This window comes from Macaca thibetana, chromosome 9 (genome assembly GCF_024542745.1).
Source record: "Macaca thibetana thibetana isolate TM-01 chromosome 9, ASM2454274v1, whole genome shotgun sequence".
Taxonomy (NCBI): Eukaryota; Metazoa; Chordata; class Mammalia; order Primates; family Cercopithecidae; genus Macaca; species Macaca thibetana.
In genome coordinates, this window is record NC_065586.1 from 91,364,678 (window position 1) to 91,383,967 (window position 19,290).

Consider the following 19,290-nt stretch of genomic DNA (forward strand, 5'->3'; position numbering starts at 1 on the left):
GCATTTGTGGGTCACATCTGTGTAAAGAGGTCCTTGTTGGCCTGTTCTGGGACTTCATTTACATATGTGCTTTTACAAATGCTATTTAAAGCAGAGACAATGCTGGTCTTCTCAGTGTGTAATGCATTTTCAGCTTGTCTTTCACAGGCCATAAAGACTTTGGTCAAGGAAGTGAACCAATGACTGAAATAATGCCATCCACAAGGCATGTGATACTTGTTGTTAGTCGGGGGAGGTCTAAGACAAGCAATGATTATTATTTGTGTTTCTCTGGGATATTCCAGCAAGATATACTTCCAGAGCTCACTATCCTTTCTCAGTGAAGTAAGGCAAAGGAAAGCTTAGAGGTTGTAGTGAGAATAGACAATCCCACTACGGACAACTAACATGACTGCTCCCTGCTTTCTGAATTCCTTACAAACATCTGATTCTTTAGCAGCAACAATGCATCCACAGCATTAGTTTAAAAGGTGTATAACCACTGAAGCTATTAAACTTACCGGTTTCCCAAACTCCAATTCCGAAAAGAATTTATACCAAGGTTCATTCTTTAAATCTATCTCTTCTGGGCTTATATCCCGACTCTATAGGGGTTGGTGATAGGGAAATGGAAGAAAGAGAAGGATAACATTATGCAAAGATTACATAGGAACAGGCCAGTAGAGATGCAGTGGTTTGCAGGTATATACAGCAGCTGCATTCAACAGCAGCAATCATCTGTTTTTACTGACAACAGCAAAAACAGGAGGGAGAGGACAGGTTTACAAAAACAGGGAAATTGAGGCAGGGGACAGTGAGTGAATCATTCTCAGCTCTAAGGCAGAAGAAAATGGACTACAGATGGACAACTCTGTACCACACTGCTGCCTACACAACAAGTCTGAATCTGGGCATAACAGCATTCCGCAATAATCTTCAGTAATGTCGAAGAAAAGAAAGCCCTTTACAAAGAACTATTAGTTATGAGCAAATTACCTGGTGAGCACACCAAACATTTAGCCATCTATGCCAGTTGAGTAGAGCAGATTTTTATGGGCTAGTACAACTTTAGTACTTATTTGCAAAGCCACCTTAAGGTTTTCTAAATAAACGCAAATATTGACACTTTATAAAAGCCAATTGGTTAATACTGCATCTTTAATGGCACATGAGTAGGTAGGAAACCATGTCCCGTACATAGTAAAGTGAAAGTGAAAAATGATATAAGTAAAGACAGAGGACACAGTGAAAAAAACATTTTAAACAAGCATCCATGGTGGATGAATACAGACAGAATATACTTCGTATTTTAACAAATAAATGTTAAAGAATTGGGAAAAAATAAAGTGAAAGAAAAGCTAGACAAGACAGATAACAGAACAAAGGGGAAAAAACTTCTGAGTTATGTGACAAAAATAAGTTAGATTTCTCACTTTATATAACACTATGAGGTATCAATAGACTGATAATTTGATTCCATGGGATATAATATTTAACCAAATAAAGTTCTGGCACCTATTTCATGGAGTAACACGTGTTTCTGGAAGAAACTCGTTGGAAAACGAACGCGTGCAAAGCAAATCAGGTTTTCCCCTTAATAAATTGGAGAAATGTTTACATCAGGCAAAAGTGTTTGAGGTTCATGACTAATTAAATATGTATATATGTTTCAAAAAAGTTTGGTAATCACGAAAAGAGAGTTGGGGTGATTTTCTACAATAACCTGAAATATAAAATGCATACACTTTCTACTGAGATTGAAAACACTGCACAACAAACTTCACTACTTCTGGGCTATAACATCTGAGGTAGGGGGTTGCCATGTCTGGTGTGCAGGTCTTTAATGCTAGTGCTTCACAAAGCAGCTCTTCTTGACTATACTTTTCTCACAACATAGTTAACATCCCCTTTGCAGCTTGTAGAAATGGCTGCTAACTTTCTTAGTGACCTTTACCAATCCCTTTTTCTAAGATCTTTAAAAGAATCTTTAGCATTACTTTCACTTTTGCTACAGGTAGAGGACGATATGGACATACAGCAGGGAACCTTCCTTTAACTGAAATCAAGCTAGGTTGAAATCGGAGGGAAATACATACTGAAACACAAGGCCTGTCCTCCTGCATGCAGATAAAACCTCCTCCAGTTGTCTTTAGGGACTTAGGGTTTAAATCCTGAAGGAGAAGGCTTGCTCTCTCTGTAGTAAATGGATTCTATATTTATTCAATTCAGCGAAAGGAGGTACGATATGTACAAAAACACAACTATTCAGGAGTGGCAATTTAGACACTGGGACTTTCTAGATCCTACTATGATGGGGTTTCATGAAATCTATTTCATGTTTGTTATTTTTACAAAGATTATTTATAAACTGCCCTCTGGGGATGGTTAGGCTTTTTTTCTCTTTTCTTAAATAAAATGTACCAACTCTTTTGGGAAACTGCCTGAAAGTTTTGGTACTCATGATCCCGAAGTAATTAAGTCATTTTATTCCCAAAGGTTGTCTGCAGATTGTTTTACTGTGGAGGTTAATGCTGTGCCCATAATAGAATCAGGAGGTTATGTCAAACAGCGATGGGTGAGAGCAACCAGCCTCAGTCCTTTGAGCTGCCCAGAGATAAAGCTAAAAAGGTGATACCACACAGCCCTCACATCTGCATTTGATTCTGCCAAGTATAGCTCAGCTGTGGATCCTGTTATGGAACAGACCAATAGAAAAACATCCTTCTGGACACAGAGCAGGAACTCTGGCCTGGCAGACAAGGAAAATTCCATAACGCCTGGGGAAGTTCCTTAGTACCACAGGCTAGTCTCCCAGCTCAAAAAAAAAAAAAAAAAAAATCCTTGGAAAAGGGCAGGTAACTCACCAGAAAATTGCCAGCTTCTCCTCAAAGACAGTTTTGCTTCTTGAATAGAAGCCAGAGACCAGCTTCAAATTCCAATTAAATAAATCACCTGAATGTGGTATGTCTGTGTAGTACTTTATTAATATTCATAGTTACTGTACCCATATTATCACATTTGACCCACCCGATCTTCCAATTCCTAGTCCAGTGTTCTTTACACTATACCACATTCCCCTTTTCATATTCCACATCACAGGGGGACAGGCCCACTAAGTTTGCGATGACACCAAGCTAAAGCAGGGCTAAATGACCACGCTGAAAAGTCAGGGAAGGAACTCAAAGTGAGGGTGAACTGGGAAGAAACCAAGCTGCATAAATCCCCTTGTTTTACACTTCCAAATGTATACTGTGTCTGTAATCACTCTTTTAATATCTATCTGTCCTACTACACACACACACACACACACACACACACACACACACACATATATATATATATATATATATGTATTTAACTGAGCTGAACTTCTGTAAGAGACTTAGAGGAAGGTATGATGAAGAACGAGTCCTGAAAAAGGTCATTTTTGACAAAGCAAGGACTGACCAATAGATCTCCAATTCCAAGGCTAGAAGAGAAAAAGGTATCCTACTATGAAAAGAGGGGACCAAGCAGAGATAAAGACCCTCATACGTGCCAGGTTTGGTGGCTCAAGTCTATAGTCCCAGCATTTTGGGAGGCCAAGAGGGGTAGATTGCTTGAGCTGAGGAGTTTGAGACCAGCCTGGACAACATGGTGAGACCCCATCTCTACCAAAAAAAAGAAAATTAGCTGGGGCCAGGCACGGTGGCTCACGGCTGTAATCCCACATTTTGGGAGGCAGAGGTGGGCGGATCATTTGAGGCCAGGAGTTTAAGACCAGCCTGGCCAACATGGTGAAACCTCATCTCTACTAAAAATACAAAAATTAGCCGGGCGTGGTGGTGCATGCCTGTAATCCCATCTACTCGGGAGGCTGAGGCAGGAGAATAGCATGAACCCGGGATGCAGAGATTGCAGTAAGCTGAGATTGCACCACTGCACTCCAACCTGGGCAACAGGGCGAGACTCCGTCTCAAAAAAACAAAGAAAGAAATTAGCTGGGGATGGTGGTGCATGCCTGTAGCCCCGGCTGCTTGGGAGGCTGAGAGTGAGAGGATTGCCTGAGCCTGGGAGGTCAAGGCTTCAGTGAGCCATGATCACATCACTGCACTCCAGCCTGGGTGATAGAGTGAGACCCTATCTCAAAAAAAAAAAAAAAAAAAAAGACCTTCATATGAGTCTTTCAAATAGATGACTAGGTCATCAAGGTTGTAAGTCTTCTGTAGGGAGTTTTGAAGGCAGTACAGTGTTTCTTCCATCTTTCTGGAATGATTTGAGTATGCTCCAGGGGCAAGGTGAGCTCCAGGGCAACCTCTCCTGCTAACCATGCATAGATGTGCCTATGAAGTCACAATTTAAATTGCCAGAGTCAAGCAGACATCAGTACCTCAAATGGAAAAAGCAGTTTTTCTCCCAAAATGAGGTAGTGCGTATCTGAGAGCAGGCTTAGATTCTACATCTGTCACTAGTGAGTATACTTACCCACAGTTAACAATGCAAGTGTGTGTTTTGGGGGTGTATGCTCAGATTCTGGCAAACCAGATACTAGATACCAAAAGCCAAGACTCGCATGCTGAAACTCACACTTCACCTTTTCTGTCCATGTGATAAAAATAGCAGGAAATGAAATCAAACATAAAGGATGAATTCGACTACTGTGAAGGGCAGACTGTCAAAAGATTAAGATTCAACTAAAACTTCTCTTTGGAGGAACAGAGCTAAATTGGGTGAAACTATTGGACATTCCTACTCTGCCCTGGCCTGCCTTTGGTGTTCAAGCCCCATTAGTGGCTTGGCCTAGGGCTTGGTACTACACAGAGCAGCTTTGCAATCCATGTGCATGCTCACCACCATTCTCCAAGAGGGCCCCGTGGGGCACTATGTGTTACTTTTCAGGGTCTGTAAAAACAACGTAAATGATCCCAAGAAGTGTGGTATGGAAGATTCTCATAAACTACTGCAGTATCAATGAGAAAAACAAAACTATGTTGTCTTTCCTAGTTCTCAGTAGTGGTTAAATGACTAAGAACCAGGGAAAGGAGCTGGAAACAAAGGAGAAATTGAGAAAAGGGAGCCTTCAGTAAGAGCCATGAAAAACTATAAACGGTGATACTGCCAAGACAAAAACACCCAAGGGTCTACAGAGTCCCTGAAATCATTTAAATGTATTCATATGTAATGGTGGGTCCCAGACTTATTATTAATGTTGGAAATAAACCCAAGGAGCATGACTTTCTTTGCAGGGGCACCTGGGTGCAAGGTTACCTTCCATGTTTCTTACGTACGTTATCTTCTAACAGCAGAGAACCTCCAAAGAAGGGCAGTGGTAAAATTCTGTGCTCCTCTCTGAACTTTCTGCTTGAAATAACTGTGGTGGATAGTGAACGCTACAGAACGACAACTCCAAGTATGTCTGTGACCTGTTGACCTTTTGTCCTAATTAAAATGAGTTATCGTTCAGTTCTTTTAGAGATGTCACATTTTTATCTCAGTAGAAGTCAAATCGATTCTTCTTTCAAAACATGTAGAGCCGAAGAGGCAAAGGGAACATAATTGGAGCCTGCATTTCAGAGGCCTGCTTATTCTGCACACATTGTGGTGACCATATTTTAATAAAAACCAACCCCCAGCATAATAATTCCATCCTGCTGTCCCGCTGGAGGACTGCAATGTTTATGAAGCTTTGGAGAACCCCTTAACTAGGATCACAATTCCAAACCAGCTTTTCCTAATGAAGGGTGAATAAAAGGACGCATGATCGGCAGGTATGAAACTACTGAATGTGTAAGAATTCTCCCTGCTTCACAGAAGAGGCCGCTTTTCCAGGGGGGTCTGCTATATGCATACACACCATTTCCCCCACTCAAAATTGCTTAGGGATGTGAACTGTTATAGGGAATCATAAACCAGGTCGAATATGAAATTAGTCCGCAATATCGCACTTGTCAGAAAAGGAAGACCTAAAAGATAGATTCTAACAGCCTGGGGCCTTTTTTCCAAGTCACAACATCCTATTAGTTATGTAGCTTTTAATGATGTTCTAGCAACTTGTACAAAATGTATGCCTGTTCAGAGTCACTTAAAAAAAACTGGACTTCAGTCCACTTAATGACAAGCCTGATAAATGAACACTTAGACATTTAAAAAAAGACAGCAGCAAAATCAATCTTTATGTTAGTAGAAAAATTAATATTAGTTAAAACCATGCACAAAAAGAGCAACAGAGCCACAGTAAGAGGATTTTTTAAAAGCAGACTCGCGGGACTTGTTTTATGAACACCTGCAAAAATGAAAATGGTAAAAGTATTTCATTTTTGTCATTATCTTCAAAACAAAGCAAGTCTGTCTCAAGGGGGAAAGAATGTAATCCAACTGCACAATGCATTCTGATTAAAGAACATGGGCAAGGTGAGACAAAAGAACTTTAATATGCACATTACCATCTTTTCGTTGGTCAAAACGGAAGACTTGCCCGGCTGATATTCGTAAATGCTTTTGGGCTCTGCACGGTATTTTCTTGTATCTACTTTCTTATCTGGGGGTTCCCAGTCATTTCTGTAGAAAGAAAATTCTATTAGAGCTATTTTCATGACAACTGGCATTCGCTTCTGACACAGTCTGACTTTGGATGGCTGCAGTGTAATCAAAGAACTTTATATCCAAAGCATAAAATCGGAGTCAGGGTGAACAATTTAGTTGTGCTGGTTTGCTTCTCAAAACAACCAGTTAAACTTTGGTGTTCGCTTCACAAAAGGTTTGAGATGTCCTGTCCTCAAAACCAGGCACCAGGAAGGGGAGAGGAGAAAGCAACAGGAAAGGAGGTGGCAGCAGCATCAAAGCTGGCTCTGGAAAAATCTTTCACCTTGCTTCACTCTCATGGGCTTTTCATTCCACAGACATGCCTGTACTTCCCACTCACACTAGCGCAGTGAGACAGAACACAGGTCCTGGAGCCAGTTGACTGTGGTTCAAATCCTGCCACACCCCTTGCTAGCGAGGTGATCTTAGACAAGTATTTCACCTCTTGGTATCTCAGTTTCCTCATCTGAAAAATGGGGTTGTTGTAAAGACTAAACAATTTACATGAGACAGAGCATGTAAATCACTGAGCAGAGTACCAGGCCCATGGTAACCACACAATAAATGTTAGCTGCTACCATAACTGCATTCTTCCCTGTTCCATACTGGAATAGGGAAGAGGTAACTGGGTTACCTCTTCACATTGTTGATTGTATCCTTGGCTGTACAAACACTTTTTAACTTGATATGATCCCATCTGTCCATTTTTGCTTTGGTTGCCTGTGCTTGTGAAGTATTACTCAGGAGATTTTTGCCCAGACCAATGTCCTGGAGATTTTCCCTAATGTTTTCTTATAGCAGTTTCATAGTTTGAGACCTTAGATTCAAGTCAGTAACCGATTTTGATATATGGTGAGAGACGGGGGTCTAGCTTCAGTCTTCTGCATAGCCAGTTTTCCCAGCACCACTTACTGAAGGGACTGTCTCTCCCCCAGTGTGTGTTCTTGGCACCTTTGTGGAAAATGAGTTCACAATAAGTGTGTGGATTTGTTCCTGGGTTCTCTATTCTGTTCCATTGGTCTACATGTCTGCTTTTATGCTAGTACCAAGCTGTTTTGGTTACTATAAGCTCTATTTTGCAAATTTTTTATTTGTGCATTACTGTACTTTGCTCTGTGATTATATTAAGTTTTTCATGCAAGGCTGTAAACTTCTTGAAGGCAGATAATGATTTTTATATACCTATATCCTTCCATAATACATCTGCAGAGAACACACCCAGTGGGTTCCGGATGAAGGCACCTATAAGGGATTTGCAGGTATACCCAGCTTTCTTTTCAAATTAATTATCAAACCCCTCAGGCAGATGCCACTTAAGTTTGTGTGGTGCTTTTAAAACAGCCATTAATTTGTCTATGAGATTGGAAAAGGTACAGAGGTATGAAATTGGATGTGTATTTAAGGAAGAAGTAAACAATTTTGTTTGGCCAGAGCCTTTTGTGAGTTGAGAAGTGGTGTAAGTTGGGGCTGGAAGATGCATGGAACACCTGTCCAAATAGCATGAGAAAGTTGCTTCAGAGGGCATTTTTAGGGATAAGAACTCAAGTCAGGTGTTTGGGACCAGCCTAGCCAACATGATGAAACCCTGTCTCTACTAAAAAAACACAAAAATTAACCGCAAGTGGTGGTGCCCACCTGTAGTCCTAGCTACTTGGGAGCCTGAGGCATGAGAACTGCTCGAACCCAGGAGGCAGAGTGTTGCAGTGAGCAGACATCGCACCACTGTACTCCAGCCTGGGCAACACAGCAAAACTCCATCTCAAAAAAAAAAAAACCAAACAAACAAACAAGCAAAAAAACCTCAAGAAAAAGAAAACTGTGTTGTTTGGTGTAGGCGTTTTAAGAGATTTATTAATGTCGTCACTAGAACAAGTCCAAGGCTTATGTCTCAATAATACATGTTGTATGAGTAAATGGACATTAAAAAGTGTGGCTTCTTTTTAAAGTTATAGTCATTGCTATGAATATGTGAACACAGTATGCACAAAGAATGTGACAACATGTGACAAATCTTGCAGTTAAGATTTCTCTTGTGAAAATGTAAAAAGTGATGATAATGATAGTCAATATTAATTAAGCCCATACTCTGAGCCAAGGGCTACCAGGAATGTTTACATGCATTATCTCATTTTATCCTTGCACTATCCTTACTAGGAACCACGCTATTTTTATCCCCATTTGACAGAGGAGGACATTGAGGCTAAGAAATAAGAAGTCACTGCTACAGGTGACAGGGGACAGACTCAAATTCCACATTCCTAAGAATGGAGGCTCCTAGGTCTCAATGAACACTGACGAGGCCCAGGCTGGATGAATGAGAGACAAGCGGGCACTTACCTTTCTGGGCTTGACTTCAGTGAGGAAGAGCGGGCTGGGAGGGGTAGCGTGGCTGACCTCTTGACTACCTTCTCACCATCAATGTAGCTCATCTCACTTTTTGAGCGAGGCACAGAAAGGGGAGATTTTGCTGGAGAAAGAGTGCAGACAAAAGACTTAAAACTCACGAAAACTGAAAACAGGGTGATTATCTTCCTTCATCCACCACTTTCCCTTCCTCCCCCACAACCAGGTTATTCGAAGTCACTTACTGTCTTCAGAAAACGAGTATCTGGGAGAGTACAGATCTGAATCATCATCTATTGAACAAAACAAAACGTAATCAGGAGAAGTCTGGCGAAGGTAAGAGAACCAAGTTGTATGTTCCCCATTTCCACAGTCCGGTACAAGCATCCAGCCCCACTAGGGATCCCAGCAGAGAGAAGTAGAGTGAAGCGCCGGAAGCTACACCACGGCAGCGCACGTTTGAGAGGAGCAAGGTTTGTAGAGCACATCCAACCAAACCTGTAGTCCAGGCAGGACAGTCACAACTGGCGGATGCTGCTGCCTGACATCAAGAAATGCATGGGGACAAACAGCCAAGGGTCCTCCTCCAGAGGATCCACACAACCAAGCTGGAATGCAGGGTCTGGGTCTGGCTGAATGGGAAGCAGGGGCTGAGATGGATCCCCAGCTGCGCCAGCTCAGTGTATGGTTAAGCCCACCAAGTTCAACAATGTCTTGAAAGGCCTCTTAGCAGGGCCTCGGGCTGCTACTGGATGGGAAGGAGATGCCCAGAGGGTGGGTTTTCTAGCTCCTTGCCTCAGCTTTGACCTGTTTTATATGGTAAGCTTTCACACACATCATTAACAAAGAAGTTCTGCAGCTAAGGGAAGAATTTAAGAAAATCCTCATCAAAATTTGTTTTGATTCCACCTCAATCTGGTTCCCTGAGTAGATTTGTTTCCTTGGAACACAAGAGACCCATGGTTAAACAGCTTCCTCTGCAAAGGTACTACTCAGAGTGAGTATCTAAACTGCAACTCTGGAACAAATCAAACTCACACGTGTCTCTATGGTGGGAGGTGGCTCTCCAAAGGCATGACACACATCCCTATGTAGGCTTGACACTGGGTTCTAAAACTTGCAGAATGTATAAAGATCTGAACCCCTTGTGGAAGTGGTTGTACTTTCTGAACTAAAAATCAGACCACAGGCACATCGATGGGAACAGGTTTTTAAAGTGGGACTGTCCCGAAAATGCATTCTATCTAGTCACTACATCCATGATGATCCCTCCAAAGCACTACTCCAAAACGAGTTAGTCTGAAATAGCCTTTCCCGTGTTCTAACATCTTGCTAATCTGGATTCAAAATTCACATACATGGAATGAAGACCCAACTCCTTCCCTAAAGTTCATGACAACTTTAGCAAAGCACATGAACTAACCCGCAAAGACAAGTCAAAGAGTTCACTGTATGGAGGTGACTTCGTGTTAATCAAGTCCTTGTTTCTATACAAATCATTTGAAGTTTCAGAAGAGACAAGGCCAGAATATTTTGTAAAATATAAATAAGCTAACATTGCTATTAGTTCAGACAGCCTCTCTAACAATCACTACTTCTTGTCCCCTCTTTTCCCCATTTTTATTTGTCTCAGGTCTCCCTTGGCCCAAATAAGGGACAGGCATCAGGTACCAAAGTGCCTTTTCTCCTACTTCCTTCCCTCACTTTTAAGAATTTATCAATATCAAGGTTGAACAGGGCTTAAGGTTTTTTTCCTACCAATAAGCCTTTCACTATTTTAAAGTGAGTGTGTAAGCTTATTTATCTTCTAAAAATAGAACAGGGGAAGGAGATAAAGTGGGATCCAGAAAAAGATTTTTTGAAAGATTATTCTGAAAAATTGTGTGTTTCCAGTTTTTTGTTTTTTTAAACAGAACGTCTGATTATACTGACAAAATGCCATGATGTCAAAGAAAACTAAAAATGAGCTTTGATTACAGGGACTTGATTAGAAAAAGTGCTGCAATGAAAATGCCCGAATGAAAAGTTAGCTTAGTTAGAAGCTGATGTATGCACTGCTTAAAATGTAGCCTAGCATTTTAGCTCAAAACCCTGCACATCTCACGGAGAAATTACAGCTTATTAGTAGATGATGAGATGAAGGTTAATTTATAACTATTACCTGGTTCATGAAGTAAGAATCAAAGTTTTCACTGGGTGGAGAGGAGTGGCATTTAAATATTCAGAGGTTTTTTTTTCGTCGTTTTGTTTTTTAAGCCTGAGCTCTTTAAAAAATGTTTCTCTCTAGAGCTTTCTAACGTGGAACTCTAGAAGGTTTATTAGAAGAAAATAAGAAATACTGGTTGAGCGTGGTGGCACACGCCTGTAACCCCAGCACTTTGGGAGGCTGAGGTGGGTGTATCGCTTGAGGTCAGGAGTTTGAGATCAGCCTGCCCAACATGGTAAAACCCCATCTCTATTACAAATACAAAAATTAGCCAGGCGTGGTGGCATGCGCCTGTAGTCCCAGCTACTTGGGAGGCTGAGGCAGAAGAATTGCTTGAACCCCAGAGGCGGAGGCTGGGGTGAGCCAAGATCATGCCCCTGCACTCCAGCCTGGGTGATGGAGTGAGATTCTCTCTCAAAAAGAAAAAAACAAAAAAAAAAAGGATGAAGAAAATGAAAAATAGTTCTTGTAAGATGGGGAAAAAAATAGCACTACTTGGGAAGTTTAACAGTGTATGTACTTTGAAAAGGAGGAGAAGCAGGAAAGTTGGAGTTGGGGGATGCAGGTAACAGAGGCATCTGAAGAACTGAATGTGCTTAAAGCTCCTTTCTTGGACGGGACTGGTGGCTCACACCTGTAACCCCAATGCTTTGGGAAGCTGGGGAGGGAGGATGTCTTGAGGCCAGAAATCCAAGACCAGCCTGGGCAACATAGCGAGATCCCATCTCTACAAAAAATTTTTAAAAATTAGCCATGCATGGTGGCGCACAGCTGCAGTCCTAGCTACTTGGGATGCTGAGGTGGGAAGATGGCTTGAGTCTAGGAGTTTGAGGCTGCAGTGAGCTACGACTGTACCATTGCACTCCAGCCTGGGTGACATGACAGAGCAAGAGTTTCTCTCTAAAAAAAAAAAAAAAAAGCCACTTGTTTCTTATTCAGTGTCGGTAGAGAAATCTTACCCACGCCAGGTTAAAACGGAGCAGGGGAGTCTCTGTGAACAAGTTTTCATTTCTCTCAAAGATCCACAGGTTCTGATATGTGGATTTCAGCTCATGAACTTTTAACAGGACAAACTGAAGTCATATAGATTCATCTGAACAACTATAACGCAGGACAAGTTCTAGGGCATGTAAAATCTATTCTTTTAATTTTTGATGCTTGTCTTGTAAATCTAATGCAAGAATATTTTACCTCAGCTTATGAATAAAAATAATAATTATAGCTCCCATTGTTAAGTGACTAACAATGGCTGGTAATTTACTAATGTCATCTCACTTAAACCTTGCAAAAAACTCAAAATTCCTCATTTTACAGACAAGGAAACTAAAGCCCAAGTAGGTTGTGAAGATTTGCCCTTGGCTGCAGGGTGAGAAAGACAAAGTAGAAATGGATTCAAGGTCTTTCAGATTCCACTTCCCTATGTCATCTCGTAGCCCCGGGACAGAGATGCCCACTGTGTTCTTTCACCCCAGCTTCATCTGCCCAATCCTGGGAAAACTGAAAGACTGGCTACTCTATTACCATGTTCTTATAGAAGACGTAGAGAAAGATGCTGTCTTGAAACTCAAGGCATGCACTGCACTGTTGGCTGAGCCAATTTCCGGCCCCTGAAGCCTTTGCCCGATTTTTGCATCCCCCCCGCCCTCAGTGATGTTTAAGCAAGTTTTCTGAGTTGCCTCACATTTCTAGTTTTCCTCTTGCTGGTCTCCAGGGACAATGGGTAACACTGAGTCACTCTTGCTACATCTGTTTCTTTTTTTTTTTTTTTTTTTTTGAGACAGAGTCTTGCTCTGCTGCCCAGGCTGGTGTGCAGTGGCGCGATCTTGGCTCACTGCAAGCTCTGCCTCCTGGGTTTAAGCAGTTCTCCTGTCGCAGCCTCCCAAGTAGCTGGGACTACAAGCGCCCGCCACCATGCCCAGCTAATTTTTGCATTTTTAGTAGAGACAGGGTTTCACCATATTGGTCAGGCTGGTCTCGAACTCCTGACCTCAGGTGATCCACCTGCCTCAGCCTCCCAAAGTGCTGGGATTACAGGCATGAGCTACCGCACCTGGCCTGTACACCTTTTATTAATAGTTGCTGCTCCTTGCTGCCTTTTCCTGGGAGGCTAAGTCCACAATGGGGAAGATGGGTATGCAGTTAGAAATACCAAGGAATGGGAAAACAGTGTAAGGAGCATGTCTGCATTTCTCCACACTAGAGCCAGCCAAATGAGACAAGTGTGCTTAACATAGTTAAGACACGTTAAATGAAATGTTTCTCAAATTGTCTATTACCTAGCACCTGAAGCTCTGCCTTCAGTATTTCTCCAAGGGCCTTTAAAACAATGCCAGAGTGGGCTCAGCTGTGCAGAAATCTTGTGGTTCCTGCTCATGGTGGAACCACGTGCTAATTGTGCTCCTCAGAGCTCCAGGCAGCAGACATCAAACCTTGGCAGCAACACTCGGACCTTCCTATGCCAGTGATTTCCAGGAAGCTGTAACACTGCATGGGATTTACACAGGGCAAACAACTCACTTAGGCCTCTGAAGGTCCTGCTGGGCTCTAATGTTTACACAATGATTCTTCTCTGGGCTTTGGCAATCTGTCTTTGGTAGCTCAATTTGGGGACAGCCACTCTCCTACAACTGCCAGGAGCCACATAATTGCTTTTTCAAGCACAGTGACTTTAAATGAGCTTCCAAATCACTTTTTTTTTCTGTTGCTTTTTCTTTAATTTATAAAAATCTCAAAGACAACTGAAGAAAGTACTGGTTGAAAGTTGTTCTGAAAAACTACATAACTAACTAAAATGGGAGGATGGACAAAAATCATTTGCATAACCACTTGCCTGTATCAATTAAATTGCAATTTTATGCATTTCTCAGGCTTTTAAACTTAAAACAATTTTCCAAATATTAATGGCTCATTTTTGACACAATCTTTCTTCCACTGCTCAACTTAAATCCTCCTCTGGCTTTACCCCTCACACTTAGGAAGAGAAAGGATAAAAGGGTAAAGATAGTCATACATGACCCCCATGAACAAAAATAGTAGTCAAGGGAAAAGACACAGATGTAGAGTTGGGTACTGAGTCTGGGTGGGGTGGGAAGGGAAGAACAAACAAAAGGGCAAGGACGTCAGGAAGCCCAGCTTGGGGGAAAGCGTTACAAAGCTGTCTACATTTTAGCTAAAGGCCATCAAGTTATTTTCTTTTTCTTTCTTTTTTTTTTTTTTAAGAGACAGGGTTTCGCTTTGTCACCCAGACTGGAGGGAGTAACTCACTGCAGCCTCAAAATCCTGGGCTCAGGGGGTCCCCCTGCCCTGACCTCCTGAGTAGCTGGGATTACAGATGTGGCATCAAGTTCTAAAGAATGCAAAAAAAGATCAGGCTAGGGTGTACAGTAGTTATAGAAGACATAGTCAGAGAAAAAACAGAACTCTGAAGAAGAGAATGAGGTGGAGCAAAAAATAAGTTAAAGGAGAAAGTTTGGGAGAACCATAGGGTTAGAAGAAGACTCACCGTCTTCATCTGCTATCGAACTCCTGGGCTGTGAAGGTGCAAAGGGAGTAACTGCTACGTTTCTTAACTATCCCGCAGGCCAGTCAATGGCTTTTGCACTTGCTAGGCGGAGATCTCCCGGGAGGCTCTCGTTAGGAGAGCAACTCGGCCCCTCCCCTGGGCAGTACTGGCTGGAGTCTGGGGCAGGAGGCACAGATCCTGGCCAAGCATCTTCACAATAGAATTATTTGCTTGAAATCAAGCAAAACAAAGCTATTCTTGCAAATCCTGTAAGGCCAGTAGAGAATTATTTTAACTCAACTACAGCTGTGCCTAAGAAGATGAGCATCTTTAAATCATTGCCTTAGTGCAATCTCTTCTAGGAATGAGGAAGAAGCACTGAGACAGACCATTTTGACACCACAACCTGGGGATGCCTAGAGGTGGTGTCTTGAGGGACATCACTGAGAGGTGGCAGTGGCCACCACCAGCCTGAAGTGGTAGAAGAGGGATCCGAAAGCACAGGAAAAAAGCTGGTCTCGGGGCTTCACCCGGACTCACCTTCTTGCTGACATGGTCCAGCGGGTCCTCACAGGCCGTGGAAAGTCAGGAGAGGCCACGGACCATGAAGTAACATACCAGTTATTTGGTTTTGCTGCAAATTCTGAGCCATTATTTGAAAATATTTTCCCTCTTCTTGACATCAAATGTGCCAAGTGAGCCAACATCATTTGGGCATGTTCAGAGTAGGGGGCGCTAATTCTTTAAAATCTGCATTCTCCATTCTCATCCTATATCCATATTCCCAAAATTGCATCTGGCCAATTTTCTTCACCTCTTTTTGGGGGCTGGGAAAGACTAGTATTTCCCCATCCCCGTGGTTCTCAATCCTGTCAATCACTTGGGGAGTTTTCCTAACTATATATTCTTTCTTTCTTTCTTTTTTTTTTTTTTTTTTTTTGAGACAGAGACTCACCCTGTCGCCCATGGTGGAGTGCAGTGGTGCAATCTTGGCTCACTGCAACCTCTGCATCCCAGATTCAAGTGATTCTCTTGCCTCGGCCTCCCAAGTAGCTAGGATTACAGGCGCCTGCCACCACACCCACTGGCTAATTTTTTTTGTATTTTTAGTAAAGACAGGGTTTCACTATATTGGCCAGGCTAGTCTCGAACTCCTGGCCTCAGGTGATCCGCCCACCTCAGCCTCCCAAAGTGCTGAGATTACAGGCACGAGCCACTGTGCCTGGTCCCTATTTATAAATTCCCAGGCACCATCTGGGAGGTACTGGCTTAGCAGACTGAGGCAGGACTGACTCAGGGGAAGCTGAATGCCTGCAGTCGGGTACCAGAGAGCCTCTGGGCAAGAAGAGGACAACCAAGAACACAGAGTCAGGAGGGGGAAAGGAATCCGCAGGGCAGTATAGCAGCGTGAGTAAAAGCCTATGTTTATAGAGCCCCAAACACCTAGGTTTGAATCCTGGTTCTGCTACTTACTGTGTAATCTTGCATATATTACTTAATCTCTCTGAGCCTAATACTCCTCATTGATAAAATGAAGAGTTACTTCACGGGGCTGCTGGGAGAATGAAAATGAGATAACAATAGTGATATATTCAGCAGAGAACCTTGTATGTGGCAAGGACTCAATTAATGACAGCCACATAGTCACTGAGGTGGTGGTGATGTCATTATAAGACTATTATTATTAACAGGATTACCACTCTGGGCTGCTGAGATGTTGGCCACCACACTGCTGTTCCTTAAAGCAGCAGGGGAGAAGGTGGGGGCTGCATTTCTGAAGCTGTTTCTGCACAGTTTGCCCCTCTGCCTTCTGCTAACATCTCTTCCATCCCACAGACAACAGTCTCCAAGATTACAAAATGACTAAAAGTGACTGCCCCTTCTTGGAATTTACAGTTTTCTTTTTTAAAAAAGAACAGTTTAACCCTCATTGACTGAGACATGATAACTCTATTTATAGTCTAAAAGTCTGGCCAGAAGTTTGCTTTTTCACTGTAGCTGGGGGAAAAAAGAAGGTTGCTAAGCCAGCATAAACAAACTTTCACACGGTCGCTTACTACTGAGGAGAATCAGCTTCAAGATCTTCAGAAATGTCTGTTTTATACCGCATAAACAACTAGAATTTAGACAGGGAAGGCAGCCCTTAGGCTAGGCTTTGATAAGTCTATCATAAATAATTCTAGTTCCAAATCCTGAATTAAAACCAAACAAACAAACAAAAAACCCAGCGGTAAAAACAAACTTCTCCCCAGGAGAGACACTCTGGAATGATGGCTCAGATTTCTCAGTAACGTTGTTTCTTAATGCACATTAACATCTATGGGTAGAGCCTCCACTCGGTGCCAATCTGTCTTGAATGGCTTTCTTTGAAAGGCATACATCTTTCCTATGTTAAGAAGGATGTGCACAGAGCACAGGGCCACCTACTGAGGAGCACAGGGCTGGAGCAGCACCACGGACAGGGCTGATGAGGACCTGCCGGAGCTCACAGACAACATGAAAACCACAAATCAAGGATTAAGAAATCCAGAGACTCTCTTGAAATGGTTTAAAAAAAAAAAAAAAAAACCCTCAAAACCAAAACCCTGTGATTATTTAAAATGATCTAGCTCAAATGTTTCCTTCACTTGAAGAAGCCTTGATCTAATTGAACACATCAGTGATCTATGCCTGGATATGTCATCTAGGCAGGAGTGGGGGCGTGAGATGGAATTTACCCTATTTTTAAAAGATCTCCAGGGAGGATGTCTTTTTAGAAACTTGTGTTAAAGTCTAATCATCTTTGCTATTAATTTTTTTATGTTCAATCTAATTTTTTCCTTTTTATTTTTTAAGACTATTTCTTCCTTTCGGTCTCTGCAAATTAAAAAATAGTAAGGTTTGCTTCTAAATTATATGTGACAAGTTATCATGACATCCCTTACTGTTTATGCCTCTATGAAAAGAAATTCAGTTCCTTCATATGCTGGACTCGATGCATGCCAAAAATCAGACACGATCATCAGCAGCGGTTACTAGGTGTGGTGGCTGATGACACGGGAGCTCTGGCTGTGCAGCCATGAAACCTTGTCTTTGGACCAACAGCCAAGCTGACTGTGGAAGCTGTGGGTGCTGCCTGTGGCAGGCCTAAGGCAGTCTTCTAGTCCGATGGGAGCCACTGCTCCCCTCCACAGGACTTCTTCAAGTGGGCCTTCCTTTGCCTGTGTCCGTGGGATACTGTGCCTTCTGCATGCTCTGTGCTTTTTGCCTTAAACGAAACTCTTATCTTACGAGTTTGGCTGGGTTCACAAGTCCAAATGAAGCACAAATCAAAAACTGCAACTACTCAAAATTATTCTGAAAAAACTCCCTAACTCAGCTCAGTCAGTTGTTTTTTCACCAATGCTTGTGTGTGGTAATCAGTACCATGAGACAGAAAGACTGGGCTCTCTACACCAAATAGACTCTTCTTGGCCTTGAGGAAGTCACTGATCAGAATTAAATTATCAGCTTTTAGTTCTGCAAGTCTGGGTTTATTTGGTAGACCTTTCTTTTCATTCAAAATAGGCCCCAGGCATGAAATGGTTGGAAACCAATTACTGGGGCATATGAGAGACCAAAAATGGACTACGGTATTTTAACTGTATCCAACACATCCCAGTGTGTCATCTCATATATGACTGATCAATAAGAGTTTGGTGAATGATCAAATGAATAACTTTACCAATGATGAGAAGGGCTGAGAGGGATGGTCTGCTGAGCTGATCAGAGTGGAGAAGTATCAAGATTGTGGCACCAGCATTCATCCCTAAGAAAGAACTCTGGCTCCATAGTCCAAAGCCTTCACTCATCAGTGTTTCCAGGTATTACTGAGGACCCACTGTGTGCCGGCAAGGTTTTCTGTGGCATTCTGGACACATGCTGTCACAACTGCCCCCACACTGGACACAGTAAGCCGAAGTGGCCTTGCTGAACTCTCTACCAGATGGGAACTTCTGAGGACAGGGTACCTGTCCTATTCATGGCAATACTTCCAACGACAGCGCCTGGCACACAGCAAGTGTTCAATACTACTTGAATGAATGAAGTTCAGAGCACTCAATGTCTCATCCTAGAACAGTATTTAACAAAACTTCCTCCTCCATACCATATCTATTCACCCTGTTCTGGGTTACTCATCCAAAGATCAGATAAGCCCTGCTATTAGGATAATTCTTAAGATGTTGCCCCTAACTCACCTTTTAGAAACTTCCTTGACACTTAGACTTTTTGCCCCCAAAATAATATTTCTTAGACACAAATGTGGCTGTCTTCTCCAGCAGGTACAAATTCCCATCCAGCTCTTTCATAAAATGTTTTCCAGCTTAGCTAAAACCCTTGTTTTCAAGAAATGTCATCTCCCACTATGACTGAATCTTATACCTGGATACCTCTTTAGGAATTCCCTACCAAAGAGACATACCCTGAGGGCCCATGAAAAGAGGGCCCCAGCAATGAGTTAGTTGCAGGCATGAGAACCGGGTAATTTTCCTGTTGATGGTTGCCGATCTACCTCCTGTCCACCCACTATAATGACTCAGCTTCCCTGAGTCACTGCTCAACCACCAGCATCAGGTGACCACCTCAGGTACAAAGCCGTGGGTAGTTGGGTAAAGGCAGCTTTTACCAGAGCCCCACATGTTCAAAGCGTTATAACTAAGCTAACACTGGCTACCCTGTT

The 19,290-nt window shown here is 42.5% G+C and overlaps 1 protein-coding gene across 50 annotated transcripts in view; it reads right to left on the bottom strand.

The window, feature by feature from the left end:
• SORBS1 (sorbin and SH3 domain containing 1) overlaps positions 1-19,290 on the bottom strand; it is a 252,695-nt gene that overhangs the window by 64,786 nt on the left and 168,619 nt on the right. For 46 of the 50 annotated variants that reach the window (XM_050802768.1, XM_050802732.1, XM_050802749.1 and 43 more), the window contains 4 exons: positions 9,129-9,176; positions 8,878-9,007; positions 6,402-6,516; positions 501-584 (listed from right to left, as the gene is read on the bottom strand). In XM_050802768.1, coding sequence (XP_050658725.1) covers positions 501-584; positions 6,402-6,516; positions 8,878-9,007; positions 9,129-9,176 — 377 coding nt within the window. The remainder of the gene's footprint in view (positions 1-500; positions 585-6,401; positions 6,517-8,877; positions 9,008-9,128; positions 9,177-19,290) is intronic. The other 4 variants (XM_050802744.1, XM_050802737.1, XM_050802742.1 and 1 more) reach the window with 1 other exon arrangement.